Source organism: Chroicocephalus ridibundus, chromosome 11 (genome assembly GCF_963924245.1).
Source record: "Chroicocephalus ridibundus chromosome 11, bChrRid1.1, whole genome shotgun sequence".
In the NCBI taxonomy this organism is placed as follows: domain Eukaryota; kingdom Metazoa; phylum Chordata; class Aves; order Charadriiformes; family Laridae; genus Chroicocephalus; species Chroicocephalus ridibundus.
Window position 1 is genome coordinate 17943647 of NC_086294.1, and position 18595 is coordinate 17962241.

Genomic DNA, 18595 nt, shown 5'->3' on the forward strand with positions numbered 1-18595 from the left:
AGGTCACGAGTTCGAGCCCCGCGGTGCGCAGGGCGGACAGGGCCGCCTCCCTGTACCGCTTCGGTGGGCAGTTGGGGTTCATCTCTCTGCCTCTGGGTGTCTGGGGGCTGCAGAGGCATTCGCTGAGCCCTCAGCCTCTGAAGAGTCCCTCTGAAGAGACTGAAAAGACCCTTGCCAGGGCAGCTCCAATTTGACAAGAGTAATGTGCTTTAAAGGTTTTATGTTTTACTTAATAGGAGCATCCTAAGCAGGCTGTTCCTTGACATCTACTGCTCATAAACTTCCCCCCCCCCCCAATACATTTGCCCAGTGTTACGTCTGTAACGTGATGCTGACAATACTGTACACATTTCGGACGTGTGTATGTCTGAAAAGGGAGCAGAGAGTTGTTTTACAACAGAGCTCTCGCTCGCTCCCTCCCTCCCTCTCTCCCAAGGGTAAAAAGTTCTTACCACCAGCTCCCCATTTCTCTCCCAGGATCTGGAAGTCGTTCCGGGAAACATGTCGCTTGCATGTATCTTCTTCTTGTGATATCTTCCTCGTTATCAAAGATGGAGAGAGTCTGCAGTAAGTTGTTCTCCAGCCATTCCCAGTGCTTTGTGTTCTCTTTACACCAGGCAAATGAAAAATCTTCCTGTCCAGCCTGTGGGACCCACGGAAACACAGATTATTTAAATGCTCCCTCCCATTTTACATGCAGTAATTTGTGGGAGGTGTCCCTGCCCAGGGCAGGCGGTTGGAACTAGATGATTTTTAAGGTCCCTTCCAACTCTAACCATTTTATGATTCCATGATTTACTGGCAGCGAGCTCCCAGCGCAGCTTTGCAGGGGGTACGGCCCCCGGCACACCGGGGACACGTCCAGCTCTCCTGCCCAGGCTGGCGATGCTTTCCCCTCCCCTTTGGGCAGACGGGAATTCCTTTCCCCTTTTTGCAATGAAGCACACGCCCCACTGGGTACCACCAGCATCTCGGCCGCGTCAGCCAGCCCACGCTGGGATGGGGGTCCCGGCATCCCCCTCCTGGCAGCCAGCTCCATTTTCATGCTTGTTTTGCAGCTCTGGATCCCACGTGGGGCTTGTGATCAACTCCAAGGGCAGTCTTTGCAGCAAAGGAGAGCGGGAGATGCGGTTCCTTCTCAGCTCTTGGCCGCGGAGCAGCTTCCCAGTGATTTAGTGAATCGCTATCCTTGTTTTAACAACCATTAGAGAGTCCCCCCACAAACTCTGAAAGTGTTACTACAGCAGAAAATATCGACATCTACTATCCCTGCGCTTATTGCCCAGCTCCCAGGAAGGCGGGAATGCCGTGTTTTCTTTAGGCTGTAAATCCCTTAACCCTGGGATGATCTATCTTCTGTGTTAGTGCAGCACCCTAATCCCAGCTGGAGCCTTTGTACACTACTGTGAGGTAAATATTTATTAGCTGGCTGAGCTTTTAAGGCTCTGCCTCCAACCTGATGCTGTGGCTGTGCTTGGGAGCAGCACGCCGGGTTCCGAAGGCTGGATGTGCTGCGGGAAGGCTTCGAGAAGATGCTGAAAGGTCCTTCCCTGCGTTTCTATCTCTGCTCCTCCTCGCTAGGTGCCATCTTTCAGGTGGCAAAACGCTGTGGGAAGGTGGATTAGTGGCTCATGTATATTCATAAGCCACTTTGAACCACGTGGCCTTTAATGGCCTGGGATTTCTAGGCACTAGTATAGCAAAATAAAACAATGTTTACTGCAGAGTGGGAAAAATCCTCTCTGAAAATGGATCTTTTGACAATGTCGTTCCACACTGTCCTCTAAGATATCATAGAATCATAGAATGTGTTGGGTGGGAAGGGACCTTTAAAGGCCATCTAGTCCAACCCCCCTGCAGTAGCAGGGACATCTTCAACTAGATCAGGTCGCTCAGAGCCTCATCAAGCCGGGCCTGGAATGTCTTCTATAGATATAAGAACTACTGGAGGGACTGGAGTCACTGGGCGATGCTCTCATCCTCCTGTATTTTGAGAGACACCAAGCTCACAAACTCCGTATTTTTAAATTGCTTTTTATTGAAATGTAGTACATTAGCAAACCCTAACTAATCGGTATACACTGTTAACATATTGGCATATACCACGTAACTACAATACAGTGTTATACTTACATCGAAACATGTCAAGAAGTTCTGCTGCTGTCAAGCTACAATTTCACAAGGGCCGGGAGGATCCAATTGTGGGGAGGGCACCGCACCCCCGCATCGCGCCCGTGTCCCCGCAGCATCCCCGTCCCTCGGCCAGACCCCCGGGAGCTGCTGGCGTTTTTAGGTGATGTGGTGACACCGGTGCGGTCCACCTTGCAGCAAACCAGCTGGAACAGACTGTTCATTTTACACGCACCCAAATTGTTGGTTTTTTTAGTTGGTTGTTGTTTGCTGCAGTTTCCCGAGGCCAAAGGCTGGGGTCTTCCCTCTCTGCTGGGATGAAACGATCCCGTTTCGGTGGATTCTGTGCATAGTTAGCCGTGGCCTCGAGTAGGTGATCCCGAATAGGCACGGTCCTATAGAGAAGCTTTTAGGCTTTAACATCAACTCGCAAACTGCAGCAGGGCTGACGGGGTAAGCAGAAGAGCGATGCTATCGCTCAGTTTGCTCAGAAAGGTTATTCCCCCTTTACAGGACTAGCGCGACAGATCTTACCAGCACTGGGAGTTAAGTCTGGACGTACAGGGTGGAAAAAAGTCTACCTGCTGATACGGTGGCAACCAAGAAGGCTTTTTTTTCCCCATGTAGCACCTTCCAGTGCAAGCCCAAAGCGAGCCCAGGTGGGTGACGGGCTGGGACGCTGCCTTGCTGGCTGCGACGCGGGAAGAGGAGCTTCGCTTTAATAACCCCAAACGCCCTGTTAAACTTTCCTGGCTTGAGAGCAGCAAAGGGCATCAGCTTTATTTTCAAGCCCAGCCTTTCCCATGCTGAGCTGTTGAGCTGTTTTCTGTGAGATCCCCCCTAACGCAGCCCAGGTAAGAGCAAAGGCTGCGGGCAGATACAGCCTTTACTGCCCGAGACAGCCAGAGGGTGTTACAGACCTGGGACACGGTAGATCAAGAGCAAATCTAACCATCAGATGCTGTTACCACAACCCAGCAGAGCTGCTCTGGTGGGAATTAGCGTCTCTTGTGCCCCTGAGGGGTTCAGGCAGCTGGAGACCGAGTCAGAGCCAGGCAAAGGCGAGGCCCGGAGGACGTGGGAAGCAGCAAAAAAAAAAAAAAAAAAAAAAAAAAAAAGAGGCAAACGATGCCACAAATGCACACGGCTGAGCTCAGGGCAAAGGTTAAAAACTGTCTTGCTCCTGAGGGTCTCAGCCACAGCGAGCTGCAGGTGGATGGAAGCAGAGAAGGGAATAGCCCAGAAGGGGCGAGGGAGCCTCCAGTGTGTGTCCAGTAGATTTTTGGGCTGCAAAACCCCAGTCCCAGCTGTATGACACTGGCGCATGTTACGCCTCAGCCTTGCCACGAAATCACCCTAAATAGCTTCAACTTTCAATAAAGCCCTATTACTTCTTACTTTGCAGGAATATTAATACTTAATAACTCTATAGGGAAGGGGCTATTTTGGGGCAACACCTTATACCACAGGGCCCTCATGTCCAGGGACCCTGGGACAGTATCCCCATAAAAAGAATAAACGTTCGGACGTTACCATCCATCTCAGTTCATCTGGGCTTCTCCACGAGGCCAGCGGGCTGAGGAGCAAAAGGATGCTCCACGCAGGGATCCACAGACTGAGCATCCCACGACGGCAGCCCGCATCCCACAGCATCCCACGTCCCACACAGCCTGCTTTGGCCGAGAATGACCCACCAGGAACCTCCGTGCTCCCGTGGACCGGGATGCTGTTTTGGAGGGATGAATCCCCTTCGAGGGGCTGGCCGGCACGGTGACGGGGAAGATGCTGGAGGCTGGGTGGATGGCAGTGCCGGCACAACGGGGATCTTCACCTGGCTCTCGGGAGGAGAAGGAAACTAGTAATAGTTGATGGGGTGGAAGGGCAGAGATTAATTGGGGAGAATTAGGAGTGTTTGGGAACGTTACAGGCCTTTAAAAAGAGTAGGTGAATGAAAGGATCAATGCCAGCGGCTTTCCTCCCCCCTCAAAGCACTTCACAAGCACCAGGGAAACCTGACGGGCCCCTGCGAGGCCAGGGTTTTGGCCAACAGGTCAGGACATCACCGATCGGGGGTTACGAAGCACCACGGCCCTGCAACGGGAGCCAAACCCCATCCCCATCCCTACTCTTGTCACTGCATCCCAGGAGGAAGGGGTAGCAGGTACCACTTTTTCTCTCCGTTATTTCAAAGACAGTGGAAACAAAGCAGAAACGCGCACCGACCCGCACAAGTACAGTCTACCTTTCTCCCGATTTCCCCTCAGTCTGGTTAATCGGAGCATCTTTCCTCTCTCAGCCCCTGCCCCGCTCAGCGGTTTCCACCCAGCGTGCCGGAGCAGCGGCTGCCCTTGGGGCAGTACCCTGCGGCGCAGCCAGGCTCGCGGGGAAGGGGAGAAAAGAGCGAAGATCTCTTTAAATATAACAACGCATATGCAAGCTGTCACAGCACGTCACGCACTCTTCTGCACAGCTCGGGTTGGGAAACGAGGTCACGTACGGATGTGTAACACGGGGTGAAAAAGGAGCAAAAATTTCGCTCGTGAAGTTCAAGGTGTTTCCTGGGGTCCCGGCCCCGAGCCCCCCTGCCCTCCTCTCCCCCCGGCTCTCGTGTTCGCCCCGCCGTGTGCGGTGCCGTGCTACTTTCTTCGCTGCAAAAACCAGATGACTATTAGCTAAGCAAAAAAATTACATATTTTTCAACAACCAAGCCAAGTCACTCCCCAGTAACCAGGCTGCACAGCTGCCCGAACTGCAGCTCAACCCCAGTGCCTTCATCCTTCAGCTCACGACCCGCAACTGTGGCATTATCTCAAGCCTAAATTGGGCTAAATGAGTCCTGGAGCCCCAGCGTGACCCTTGCCTCCTGCAGACCTCCCTCTGCTCTCCAGTAGCTGGTAAAGCTCTTGGCTCCCCCAGGCCTTTGCGCTGTTTTACATGAGCGTGTTTAAAGAAAACGGAAGATGTGCGGAATTCTCATAACATAGTCCTAAGCACATTTATTTAAGTATTTTTGGTTGTTCTTTGGCTTACGTAGGCTATGCGGCTATTCCTACAGCATCCTCGGGTGCCAAGGCAAGCATCCTAGAAGCAAGGGGACAGTGCAAACATACCAACACATGAGCTCGCTGGAGGGAGTAATCGTGAGTGTCGTTAAGTAAACTTTAACATGCTTCAAATTTAATACTTAATGTTAGTATTATAGGTAAAAAGCACACTTACAGTCTGTTTTGTTTTTTTTTACTGGCAATTATCCTCTAAGAACACAAGCAAACCTTGATTTTTACAAACGTCTTACGGGAACATGCAAATCTTTCATAGAACAGGAGACTGGGAAAGAGAAGGTGAAGTGTTTAAATAGTTTAGGGAAACGCTTGGAGATAAAAGCTTTTTTTTATATGTAGAAGTCATAAAATTAATGTTTTCCGTTAAAAAGCATTTCTCTTTTTTTTTAACCTTAAAAATGACTTTCCAAGTTACTGGCACTTACAGTTCCTGGTAGATCGCAGTAGATTTTACTTCTATGAAATGACTCAACCACACACAGCACCACTGTGGCAGAACAAGAACAACGATGCTCATCAAGCTTTTTTTTTTTTTTATATACTGATTAATATTAAAAGGAAAACCTCAAACTTACCAGCATAGCCCAGAAAAATCACCCATGTTGCTGTGGTGCCTCCTGCCCATCCTAAATATGAGTAAGTAGAGGAATGCCTGCTACGGCACGTCCCAGCACGCACGTAGGGATCAATTGTTTGAACTAGCTTTTAATTTTTCCAGTGTTGCAAGATCTTCCAAATCCAGGATGTCAATTATAATCGTCAGCTCCCTTATCCAAGATGCTACAGCACGATTCCATTTTTATATCACTGTGCCAGACCCTGATCTCCACAATCAGAGGCAAACCTTCCCTCACCCTGCTTAAAACCAAGATGTTAGGTTGGAAATAAGGAGATATAACAAAATACAAATGACGTTATTTATTATTTTGTCTTTAGGGGCGTTGTAGTTTCTAATGTTTCTAATTTCTATGCCTTTTCTAGCTTTCCTGTACACTCTGGTGCACAGCTGGTGCAAACGATCTCATCTGGAGCTGAAAAACCATCGGTTCTGGTTTTGTGCCGAAACTGTGCCCCGGTGACGTTCCCGGTGGCCTTGGGGCGAATCCCTGCATGGGGTTGAGGCAGCCCCTATGAGGGATTTGTGGGAGCATCCGTGCTCTGCCCAGCTCCTGCCTTTGCCACGGTGCCGGTGGCCGGGGCGCACGGCCCAGGGCAGGCGGTTTGTATTTAACCATCAACACCCAGGGGTTTGTCAGTTTATCGCGACCCGACTGCCCGCCACGGCTCAAAACAAGCCCTATAACATCCCTGAAAGGTGGTGATTATTTTTTTTTTCTCTTGGGTGCTTGTTTTCAGAAGTCCCCCACTCTCACGTGCCCGCCTGCTGGCATCTCAGTGGATGTAATTACGAAAACAGGGGTTGCTCAATCAGCCCTTCTGCCACCCCCCCGAGCCCTGTACCGGCCCCGTAGGAGCTGGGCTGAGGAGCTGTGCCCCGGCTCGCCGGGAGCTGCCCCTGCTTCGCACATCCGCAAGGAGAGGAAGGATGCCGGCCGCGACCCGCTGCCGCTCCAGCCACCGGCTGGCATTTTCTGCGACCTTCACTTCTGGAGAAAGCCACTTCACCAGGAGAAAGGGGGCGTTGAAATTGTGCTCTTAAAAAGTTGGGGGCCTCAGCGTATTTCTAGAGCGAGCTGAATGACAATAAAAGCGCATTCGGTAAATACGAACGTGGGTATTATGAGAAAAGCCTCCCACCACCCACTCCTGAATTATCAGATTAAATAAAGCTGACGCACAGCAACAAAAGTCAAAGCACGCCCGGCAAAGAGGATCATTTCCTCATTTTACAGAGCTGGGTTTTTCTTTTTCTCTTAAACATCTGTGTTAAAGAGACAGCTGAACCACACTTCAGGTAAGGATATACGTAAGCAGACTGCTATACAATTAGAAAACATAATAAAGGAGGGAAAATTCCCCCGCTTGTAGCAAAAGCGGATGGAATTAAAGCGTGGCAGGGTATGTCTTACCTTTCTTTTTGGCTTAACTGATTTCTCAAGATTCCTACACAGAGGGTGAAGCTTTGTTTCACGTTACAAGGACACAAATGCGTTTCTACACCTACGGTAACTCAGACTGCAATGGAGAAAAAAGCCGAACATTCATTAAACGGCGATGCATTGTCCGGTAGGAAAAGGTGGAGCAGAAGCGCTCGCTCCTCCACGTCTGCTCATTTGAGGAACGCCGTGGACGACTTAACTCCAGAGGCTCCTCTCTCGCTCTCCGTTTCTGCATTGCTCTTTCAGAAGCTTGCAAGCAATACTCATTTCCCCGCCGCTTTTGCCACACACCGCTAAAAACTGAGTTTTCCTGCAGAGCGTCAAAGCGGTTGCTGCTTTCCTTTCTTCTGCTGCTTTCTGCATTCCCGTTATTGATGTCAGTGGGAAAGGGCACGGCTCAGAGAATGTGTTTGTTATTTAACTGTTGCAGATCCCAATGGGAGAACGGGATAAGAAGCTTACCTCTTTTCTTCTCTGTAATGCCAACATGCTGGCTTTTAAAAAACCTCAGTGAAAAAATCAGTGGACTTTTTTTAACCCCTCCCCCCCCGCCCCCCAAAGTTAAGTGAGAAAGCTAATTAGATTCCTGCATATTTCAAAAAGTCTAATGGTTTTCAGGTAGATCAAGTGCTGGTTCTGTGAACGTCCTCTCTACAGAAAGAGACTCACTCGACTTGAGCACACGGAAGGACCAAAAGGATATTCTGTGTAGGCCATTTTTCTCCTGTTTCAATCGCATTGGAGAAAAAAACCCAAGCATCAAGTTCCTTGAAATCTCTCTGCAAACGCAGGTCCTCTCTGCAGCTTTAACGTCAGACTGGCTCGCTATTGCCCGGGGTTACGCGGGTTGTAGGAAACTCAATGCACTTATAAAGGTCCCTTTCAGAAGGGGCTATTTCACAGTAAGGTTATGGGTTGACCGAGATATACGAGTGCTTTTACCAGTCACTGGCCATCTCCTCTACAACCAGTTCCCTTTCTGACATTGCCCAACCATCTGGACAATTAAAAAAACTGGAAACAGCAGACGCCTGTGTAAGAGAGGCATTTGCAGTTACAACACAAACTCTTAGGACCACCGTAAAACCTCTTCTGCATCGCCGCGGCTGGACCGACACAGCTCCCCATGCTGTTACTCAGCAATTTCCATCAGACAACCTTGCTTGCCCGCAACTCTTCGTCAGCTCAAAGATGCCACCCTCAGAAACCACCACAGCCGGTCTTCCGTCTTTGCAATCGAGAAGGCGGGTTCGTGTTCTGGAAAAAGCAGCTCTTCTTCAGACAAAGGAGATCCATGGAAAGAGTACACAACAATAGGAATGAGAAATGAAAAAAACGGAAAGAGGGCCAGGAAGGAGCATGGATTCCTTTCAGGTTTTGTTCTCGTCGTACATGTCCAAGGCGGGCTCGATGGCTGAGAACTCGCTCTCGTAGACCAGGCTTCGAGGGGACAGAGAGTTACGATGAAAGAAGTGACTGCCTACAAGAGGTAGAACAAAACCTCATTAGGAACACACGCGAACAACGTTAAGAACCGAGTTAAGCATCCTCATACACAGCTGCTGGCCGCAAACACAGTATGCCCAGAAAAAATAGCCGCCCTTCAACGCAAACCAGTAATAGCCATACGAAATAGTTCACCTAAACAGTTTGTGTGCTCCCTGCCAGTTTAAAGCAACGGCTTTCCACACGCACGAACAATCCCACCTCAAATGGTTCTTTCAGGTAAAACAGGTCAAGTCTGAGCAAGGCTGGGGCAGGCCAGAGTTTTGCGCTCGGTGCTTGCTGTCGATTTACAGCCTTGGGAAGCAGGCACGAGCTTCCTCGAGAAGCCCAGAACCCTTTGGTCGGTGCCCAGGTCCCCATGCCACGCACCAGCACAAAGCGCGCCCGCACGAGGTGGAAAGGAATGAGGAGGATGAACGAGGAGGTCACCAAGGATCATCCGACTGATGCTGCTGAGACCCCGACCTCCTCCAGAGCTCAGCAACCTCCATCCACCCGGAGTCACCTTCTAGAAACTATGCGTTTCCTTACACAGACCCAAAGGAGACCCAACCCTCTTCTCCAACACTGGTGATACCCGAAACAAGCACCAAGTGGCTGTTGACAGATGTTCATTTTTTCCCTCGGCAGGAGTTAAACCTGGTGTTCCCGTGGTTCCCCGAACCCACAGATGTGTTTTGCGAGGAGCCCAGCCCTGCTGGTGTACAAATGGTTCTCTCTGAAAGCATCTATCAGATCAGGCCCTTGGCCAGAACGTTTCATTACTCGGTTTCTCGATCCCAGGGGGAATTAGCTGGGAGCAGTGCTGCTCACGTTACAGTACGCCAGGCAGCCACACCAGCCAAACTGGAGGCAACTGAAAAGCTTCCAAGTTCATCAAGAAGGCACTCGGCAAACCAAGGTGCCCCCAGTTCCAGGCACCAGTGGAGCAAGATCCTTAGGGGACTACAGTTTTAGCCCTGGCAGAATTGAGGTGCTTAAATCCTCCTTTCCTTGCCAAATTTTGAGTCCAGCCTACACCATTCTGAAATAAAGAGCTTACGAAAGGTATGAGGGAGGAAGAATTCAACTGCTACCGTCCAAAACAGCTTTTCTCCTTCCCTACTCACCCAAAAGACAGAGATTCAGAAAAGAAAGAAAAAAAAAAAGTTGACCTTATTTAGTTTAAAAATAAAAAGCTAGAGTTATAATTAAATGCATAGAATTGTTGAAAGAGCAAAAGTGAAGACGAATTTTGCACTTATCACCAAAAGCCAGTACACACGCTCACTCCACCACTCGCACTGAGAAGGGGAAGTTCTCATAGGCAAATTAATTTATTTTTGGTCTTGTAGTTAACTGAAACAAGAGCGAAAGCAGAGTTACGTTGCGTAGGAGCGAATTGCTCATTCTGCCAGGAGCGTATACCCAGGTACTTGGAAGAAGTCTACAGCGTTAGCATATGCTTTGCAGAGGCAGTCAGTAGAGGAGGATGAACACCCCAATGTATAGGTTTCTGAACCTGATGAACCCTCTCCCAAATTTACAGGTTTAAAAAAACCCCCATAAATTAGAAAAACGATGATTTTTTGAGGGAACACACGTTTGGACTTATGATTTCCAGCTGATCATAGCCTGTATCAAACAAAAACACCCCCGAAACTACCCTGAAATTATACCAGATAAAACTGATTTCAAGATTCTTCTGCAATTTGTGTTATGGGTCAGGATCATTTGATTTTTGATGCCTGAGCCTCAGCTTGCAGTCAAAATAAGCCATGGATACTGGACGTTTCATCTCCCTTTCCTCCACCCGCTGAAACGTTACACACCGAACAGCCAACGCTGAAACGAAACAAAGGGGATTCTGAAAGCTCGGTGTTGCTTTTGTTTTCATTACACAAAAATCAAACAAGGGGTTAGGAAGCAGACAGCCCAGGCAGTCATTTCCTCTGTGCGCGCCCAGGCTTCCACTCCGGCAGACTCAAGGGGGAGATTTAATCAACAGGCAGACAGGTCATCTGACAACAGATTTTTTAAAAATTAATCTGGAAAAAGGCATTATATACCCAACGCCTCTAAAATTATTTACTGTGATGTTTTCTTGCTTCTTGGCAAAAAAAAAAAAAAAAAAAAAAATAGAAAAAAATTTAAGCCACCCACTTCCAGGGAGGCTGCACGTTTCCATACAGATCCAAATCCCTTGGCTTTCATACCGCTTTTGGGACACATTGTTCAGTCTTTTCCTAAATATCTCCCTCCTCCAATGTTCAGAGTAGCCCGCCCCATGCTGAAAAACCAGCTGCTGCTTGGTACATTGGGAAACACTCGCTCTTCAGGTGCTCCAATAACCGCGTCTGTGTCATTACCCACAACTGACAGACACAGAAACGGAGTCAGCAGGGCACAGCGACCCAGCTACGCTCTTCTTACGGCAGAAAATTGCTAGTGCTCCTTTAAAACTGTGGCATCAGTCCAGCGGATAAACTTACCGAACAGATGTATTTTAAGGACAAGCAGAAACATCTACAGTTCCAAACTCGCCTTATGAATCTCTCCTTCCCATTTTGCACTTATTAAGAAAGATCAAGATTGATCCTTTAGGTATAGGAACAAACGGGAAGTCTGCTTTCAGTTTTAATACATGAAAATTAATCCTTCAGTGCTCTCTGCCACTGTTCTTCATTATATCCTTAAAAAGAACTTTTCAGATAACTTGTATTGAGTCTGAAAATAAACATAATACCCTGGAATTCATCTTTATACCTACTGTTGGATGCTACAGAAGTGGGCACAACACCTCGGCCAAAAAATCGGGAGACACGGCACTGCTGTAGCTCTGCAGGTGCATCAGGAGGAAGCATCACCTGGTGTTCCCTTTCCACCTGAAAGTATTTTAATGCCCTCGGTCATTAATCAGGGCCACCTTCTGCCACAAGCCGCAGTCCCTCCACAGCTCCTCCGGCACAGCAGCTTTGTAATGCGGAAATCCGATCACAGCACTCCCTATCTCGGATAATCTGTTTTAGACACCCTCCTGGGTAAGGAACAGAGCAGGGTTATTTCATAAAGCATCCCTCCCCCGAAGCCAGCTGTTCAGCAAGGCACTGAACTGTACACCCTGTTAAACACCCTTCTGCCAGCCCCGTCCTGCCGCCCTTCCAACATCTGGAAAGAGGGACCGGCTCTTCTGTCACTGTTCAATCTCCTTCTTGTGTCCATCCAGAGTCAAAAAATTGCGTTTCTGGGATGGTGCAGAGTCCACCTTCGAATATATTTAGTTCATTAACAGGATGAACTTACATCGCTAGCCTGACCTGTAATTAACCTAGCAGATACTGTCTGTATTTTTATTAACACATTGTCCAGACAACTGTTAGAGGCTCAAAAGAAAGATTAAAAAGATGGCCCTGGGTTATTTAAATCCTCTACGGAGGGAAATGCACTAGAAGCCCTGTCAACCATTTTGTTCCCGGTATCACTCAACTTCTGCTGCTGCTGCTCTGCTGCAGAAACATGAACTGGAACTGCCTGTGGCGCCTTTTGTGTCTGGGTCACCGTCCCTGCCCGTCCCTCCCCACAGCATTAAAAAACACTTAGGGATTTTTGTTTCAGGAGACAAGCGCAAACTTACCCATTTTACTATTGCTCTTGAGAGAGGGGTGGAAAAAAACCCCCCTCACATCACCCTTTTGTTCCATCGCCCATACCCCAGGTGATGCCCTAACCACATCCCTCCATTTCTGGCACCAACGCTCACTGGACAAACGCTGTATTTTACAAGGAGACAGTCCTCAGACACGGTACGTCTGAGGGTTTTTTCGTTTCATGAGTAAGTCCAATGGGGTTTTCCAGTCTTTCAAATCGCGCTTAACTGCTCTATTGATTGTTTTCATGTTTCTTTCAAAATTTCACAAGGACGCACTGAAAAACAATTCTATTTGATGTACTAAAGCTATCACATACTTCATTTCTTATTAGAAAAGCTGCCTTCTCAGCTGAAGCCTGCTGGACGGATAAGAATTAAGAAACTATTTTAATGTAGGCTCTGGCCGTGTTCCTAAATTCTAAAAGTGCCTATACATAAAAATAAAATTAAATTAAATCTTCTATTTCCCAGTACATAAAAAAAATTAAATCTTACAGTAAAATTGGTTCTCTCTGTTCGTTTAATTAAATTAGAAAGCACTAAGTTTCAAACGTCTCCATCTCCATGCAAGAACAACAAAAACAACCAAGCGCAGAAGAGGTTTTAACTTCTATCAATTAGATTTTCCTTACCGATTTGTTACCTTCGTCTACCCATCTCATTAACGCAAAGCATTAGCATTTGGCTGCGAATCAGAGCCGCGTGTTTTAACTGAGGGTTGTGCAATCCCTCCTGGTGCCGCTTGCATAAGGAAAGGAGTGTGAAAGAGCCTGAGCGAGGACGGCGATGAGAGATGTTTTCCCTCTGCCTCCTCACCAGTAAAGCAGCCACGGCAAGAAGGGACACGTCTGCGTGGGGTTTTACCTTACAGTACAGGCCATTATCAATCTTCCACGAGCCGAGTTTGAACAAAACACTAACCCCTGTCGCTAATACGAAAGGAGGCTTCGCAGACGACTGTGGGGGAAAAACACCACTTTTTCACTTGGTGTTGGGGAGGAAGAAGTGGTTTAGAGCAGCTTCGCTTTTATCAGAAGGAAGGGTGGGGTGAAAGCAAAAGACAGAAAATGTTTACGAGTTGTATGCCCAGAAAACAGCGTTGCAAGCCTTCAGCAATGACTGACCTGAAGACAGAAATCACACTCCAGTCCTCCTAGCGTGACACAGGAGTGTTACAGGAGGAGAACTGGAGAAAATGTTCTTATTTCAAATCAATTCTCAGCTGGAGTCAAGGTAAGCCTGTTGTATACTAGAACACTCGGCCCAGCTTTTTTCCTTAACCAGTTGGCGTGGAGCGATTGCCAATAATACTCTTGCTTGTCGTTCCAGTGCGGGGTGGCATCCTAAGAACGGCACCGCGTGCGATTTCCACTTGACAGCTCGTGTCCCAAAATGAAAGGGGAGGAATACAGATCCGCAAAGATGAAATCATTCAAAGGAAAGAAAGCACCTTATAAAGTTTATAAAAGGCTGACAGACTTAAGGACTAACACAGTTAAGTCCAAGGAAAATAAAATTCTCACAGAGTAAGATTTCATAATTAAAGTTTTTTTATTTCTTCACTTTTTCCTTAATACAAAGCTTTGGCATCAGCAAATTTTATGAAAAAATAGAATGTACTAAATAATTGCTTGTGCTGCATGATCGATAAATGATGCATAAAAATAGGTGTCTCTCTCCGAGGCAATTGTCCGGAAAGCATTTCTTCAATACCATTCTGCTCTGTGGGGAAGGAAAAAAAAAAAGGGAACAAAATATTTATATTGAAGTTAATACTGCCAATACTTAAAAAAACCCTAAATAAAAAAACCCCGTAAGTTAGTAAGAAATGACGAATTGTACAAAGCCAGAGCATTAAAAGGGGTCTGCACTCCTTAAGTCACTCTTACAGGACCAGGAAAACAGACGGATCAGCCAGAAGTCTGAGCGCTTCTAAACTTCTGAGGAAACTCCATCTGCTACTGAAAACTTCCTCTGAGTAGCGCTAGCCAACATGGGGGCTTTTGGGACTTGAAAACACAATTATACAGTAATTTCTGACCGTTCCCCAAGAAGCAAAGCAAAATACGCTTCTTTTGTTCCTTTCAATCACAACCTAAAGAATTTAATAGTAATAGTGCAGGAATATTATGAGACCAAGAGAAAGAAGCTGGTTCCTTATTTTCTTATCACTGAAGACAATGTTTACTTTTATCAGGAGCTATTCAAAAATGTGTATGTGTGTGTATATATACATACACACGAACGTGTATGTATACAGTTAGATATTTATACATACGCAACTCCAGAACTATTGCTCTAAATAAATATATTTAAGCTGTGGGAAGGACATAGGGAAAAAAAAAAAGGATCAGGACATGAGGACATGTTTTTAAGGGAGTTTTCATGCAGAGAATATTTGGCACCTTTTACTTGCATCAGCATATTATGTGGCCTCATTCTTGCTACTGTTGTTTTCTGATAAGAAAAAACCCTCAGCTTCCTCTTGAAACACCACCATAACAAGCGTAGCGTATGCCAGCACTGCTTTTTATATGGAGAACAGCATAAAAAGCAGGTATGCTGTTATGACATTTAATAGAAATCACAATGAAAGGGAGCTGCCACGTAATTGGCATGATACTCAGCAGCAGAAATGCTTTGTCAGGCACTGGGGAACATAAGGTGTCAATGAAACAATAAATCTAAGAATCAGTGTCATACACACACACATTTTAAACTGTCTAAAACTAGTCGAACCTAGCAGCACTCGCGGAGGCTGCTTAGATCCCAAAGGATTCAGTCGAAAAGCTGAGGTTAAAGGCTACAAGTAGGTACCTCAGTTACCCAAGTAGGTGATTTTTGACGGCTCTGGTTTCTGTGGTTGCTAGTTTTCATAAGTCTGCCTAAAAGTATACGCTTATATATGCTCGCGTTTTCATTCCTGCCACTGGGGAAGGGATCTCTCCTCACATCAGCATGCCCTTTGTTTGTACTAAGGGAACATCACTGTGAAAACACTTCTCTGGAGGCCCAAACTGTCTGCCAATGTGAGGCAGCTTGTCCTTTCAGTAAAAATAGACCCAGATCCCACTGAGCAAAAGACAACAAAAAGAAGAGTTGCAAGGCAAGGCAGAAATGCAACTGCTATCAGTGCCCACATCTGGATGATACCATATGGGCTACAGTTCCTTTGTCTTTTTCCTAATGATGTGGAAATGCCAAGAAACGCAGACATTCCTGTTTCACAACTCATCTTGCTCCCTGCTTTCCCAAGCTGTTTTTCAGTGCAGATTAACTACGTTCAGCCACAGCGATGTTGCCAAGCTGCTGACTGACAGTTGCAATTTCAAGATTTTGACAAATGGGAAAAAAACCCTAATAATCAGGAGACTTGATAGGGCTATTTGAAGTTCCAAAACGTTTCTTCATTAAGCCCTTTTAGAACTAGCATCTGAAAAGAAGAGGAAAGGAAGATTTGCAAATTAATGGTAATCAAAGGTTATTGGTGACCAAAACCTCCGGGAACTTGTTTTAACCCCATCCTGAGGAAGATTAGCTTGAAAGTGTATAAATTTTACACTGGAGACTATTAGACATGTTTCCATCTTACTGAGGACACCCTATATTTTCCAGAGAGCACTGAAAGTCAAAAAAGAGCTTCTTTCTCTTATCTCAAAACAAAACAAAAAAAAGGAAGTCATATTTATAAAGCTGTATTTCCAGGCTGCGCAGGAGACAGCCTTTGAATCTCACCCCACTTTTGCTAAGAGATCAACACGTTTAATGGACACTCAGCTGGGTCAAGATGTCCAGAGACAAAGGAAGATGTTGATGCTTTCCCCTCCCCAAATAAACAAACTATGATTAAGCATATATCACGAGCCCAGATGTTCCCTACACCTAAAATGAAAATAGCCAGATGTACCTAGTCAGTGTATCTGCAGCACGGATTTATACTTGCTCACAGACAGGACTCTAAAAACAGATTGGAAGTCATGTGCTGGAGTCATTTCTTGTCCAGCCTGTCTGAAGGGAGGCACTGGGGGTGTCTATAAAAATTACGGGAGCGTGGATGTCTTTAAGCACTCCTTTGACTGCAATTCTTAAGCATACTAAAACGAGAGGTCACAAGACTGGCCTTTTCATCTCTCCCTCTCCTAAGAGCAAAAAGGTAGTTTTCTATTTAAAAACCTTTTTTCTTAGCTGAAAGCGTGCCAACTAGCAATACAGATTTTTTTTTTTTTTTTTAATATGAAGTCAACTAAGAAATTGAGGTGAAAACTGTCAAAGGTAACTGATGGTAGTAATTTCTGGCTCTGCCAGGCGAATTTTGAACATGGGGATTTAATGGCAGAAATCTAATGTTTATGCAGACCGCTGATCAAAACCCGAATATAAATGGTCTCTCTTTTCTCCCTTCCACGTCTCCCCTTGGCAAGGAGGTTTCCTCAGACAATCCAGTTAAATATAAATTAAGAGAGACTTTAGATGTTACCCTGGAACCTACAGACAGACTTACATTCCAGAAAAGCAGAAAAGGCATTTGACACCTTGAAAACTGCATTTTTTTTCCCCTTCTCTGTTCTCTTGGTATTTGTTCCCAATGTTGTCCATGACACACACCCACCAGAAATACATAAAAACATCTGAATATTTACTTACTCATTAGCATTCAAGCTAGCTGTGGCTTTGATGATCATGTAGCAGAGTGTAAGGGCACTGAGGAGGCCAAAACTGGCAATAATAAACCATTCTTCTGTTGACAAAGGAAAGGGAGGAAATCACTCGTGGGAGAAGGCTTATGTCAAAGCGATGCCAATATTTCCCTCAAACACCACTGGCGGAAGGCAAGAGGCTTCTAAGCCATGACTGGCACCAGGAGGTGAAGCAGAAGGAGATTAGCCACAGAGTTACTGACTGGAGAAGGCTAGCAAAGAAGAAGTGGAGAGAGGTGTGGAAAAAAAGCATGGCACAACAATATTTCCTGGCTGAGCCCAAGGGTTAGTGATAAAGAAAGGTTACTTAACAATGTAAAAGGAAATGCAGGAACAAGGGAAAATGCAATGGAAACTCTGTCCGCCCCCAAGTCAGAAAGACGACTGTCGGGGTTGGTTTACGTTTGCTGAGATGCAGCTCTTCACATAAGCACACCCAACATACTTTCACACCCGTGTCTTCGCCCCCTCCCTCCTGAATAAATGCTATAGTGTTACTTTAAAAAGAAAAACAACAAACCAACCAACAAAAAAACAGGATAGCTTGTTCAACAGTAAAACATAACTAGAGTTTCCCATTTAACAGACAGGAATACAATATGGAAAAATAATTTCAACATTAGTGTACACAGACACATTAAAAAATAAGATGTAGTATAAAGAAGGCTATTAAAGAATGTTCAGTATTCAAAGTTCTCCCTCCTCAAGATCAATTTGGCACATGGTAATAGATCGGAATACAAACACTTTTGTTGAATACGGCTTTTGGTTTAACTCTCATGCATCAAAGAATGCATGTGTCATCCATAAAATCCAAACATTTGAACAGCCTTTTCTAACGCTTTATTTTATAAACATTGTCAGAATGAACTGTTGCTGATTATTTCTTGTTTTACCCTGGCATCCCATCTGTGCACGAGCAGTACCACAGTTGGGAACAGGCAGTAAAAACACCTTCTGCAAAACCAAGTAGTGAAAAGTTTCAGTTAGGGTACAGAGTTCCCCCACCCAGGACAAGGAAAGCAGCACGCCGACAGATTTGCTCTCTGTTCAACAGTCTGAATACAAGGTGAATCAGATGTCGAACACTGCATGACAAAGTGACTTGCTGGCTTTGTAAAGATTTTCTATGTGGATTTCTCCTTCTCAGATCAGGACATTCCTGGATATGGACTATGTGTTTCATAAGATGATATTTTTTTAATGAAGCATTTACTTTGCTACAGCATCTAAACAAACACTCCAGTGGACTGTATCAGTTACACTAGCTCTTTTTTATATATATATATATCAGTGGCAAACAGTGTCACTAAGCTCAATATATGTATCACAGATGTACATAAGCAAAATACAAGGAGAAGATCGGGCTGTTGTACAGCATGGACTCTATTTTTGCAATTCAGCCAGAAAAACAACCATTCGTGCATCAAATTGAGACTGTACAGCATATGGAAAAATGATGCAATTCCACACATGTTGTATTCATTATAGTGCTACTACACACTAAGAACC

At 46.0% G+C, this 18595-nt stretch overlaps 1 protein-coding gene across 4 annotated transcripts in view; it reads right to left on the minus strand.

The window, feature by feature from the left end:
- Window positions 1–2018: 2018 nt before the first annotated feature.
- The window catches only part of RNF130 (ring finger protein 130), a 55781-nt gene continuing 39204 nt past the window's right edge, over window positions 2019–18595 (minus strand). For 2 of the 4 annotated variants that reach the window (XM_063348858.1, XM_063348856.1), the window contains 2 exons: window positions 17031–17124; window positions 13914–14108 (listed from right to left, as the gene is read on the minus strand). In XM_063348858.1, the coding sequence (XP_063204928.1) occupies window positions 14093–14108; window positions 17031–17124 (110 nt within the window). In that variant the 3' untranslated portion in view covers window positions 13914–14092. The other 2 variants (XM_063348857.1, XM_063348859.1) reach the window with 2 other exon arrangements.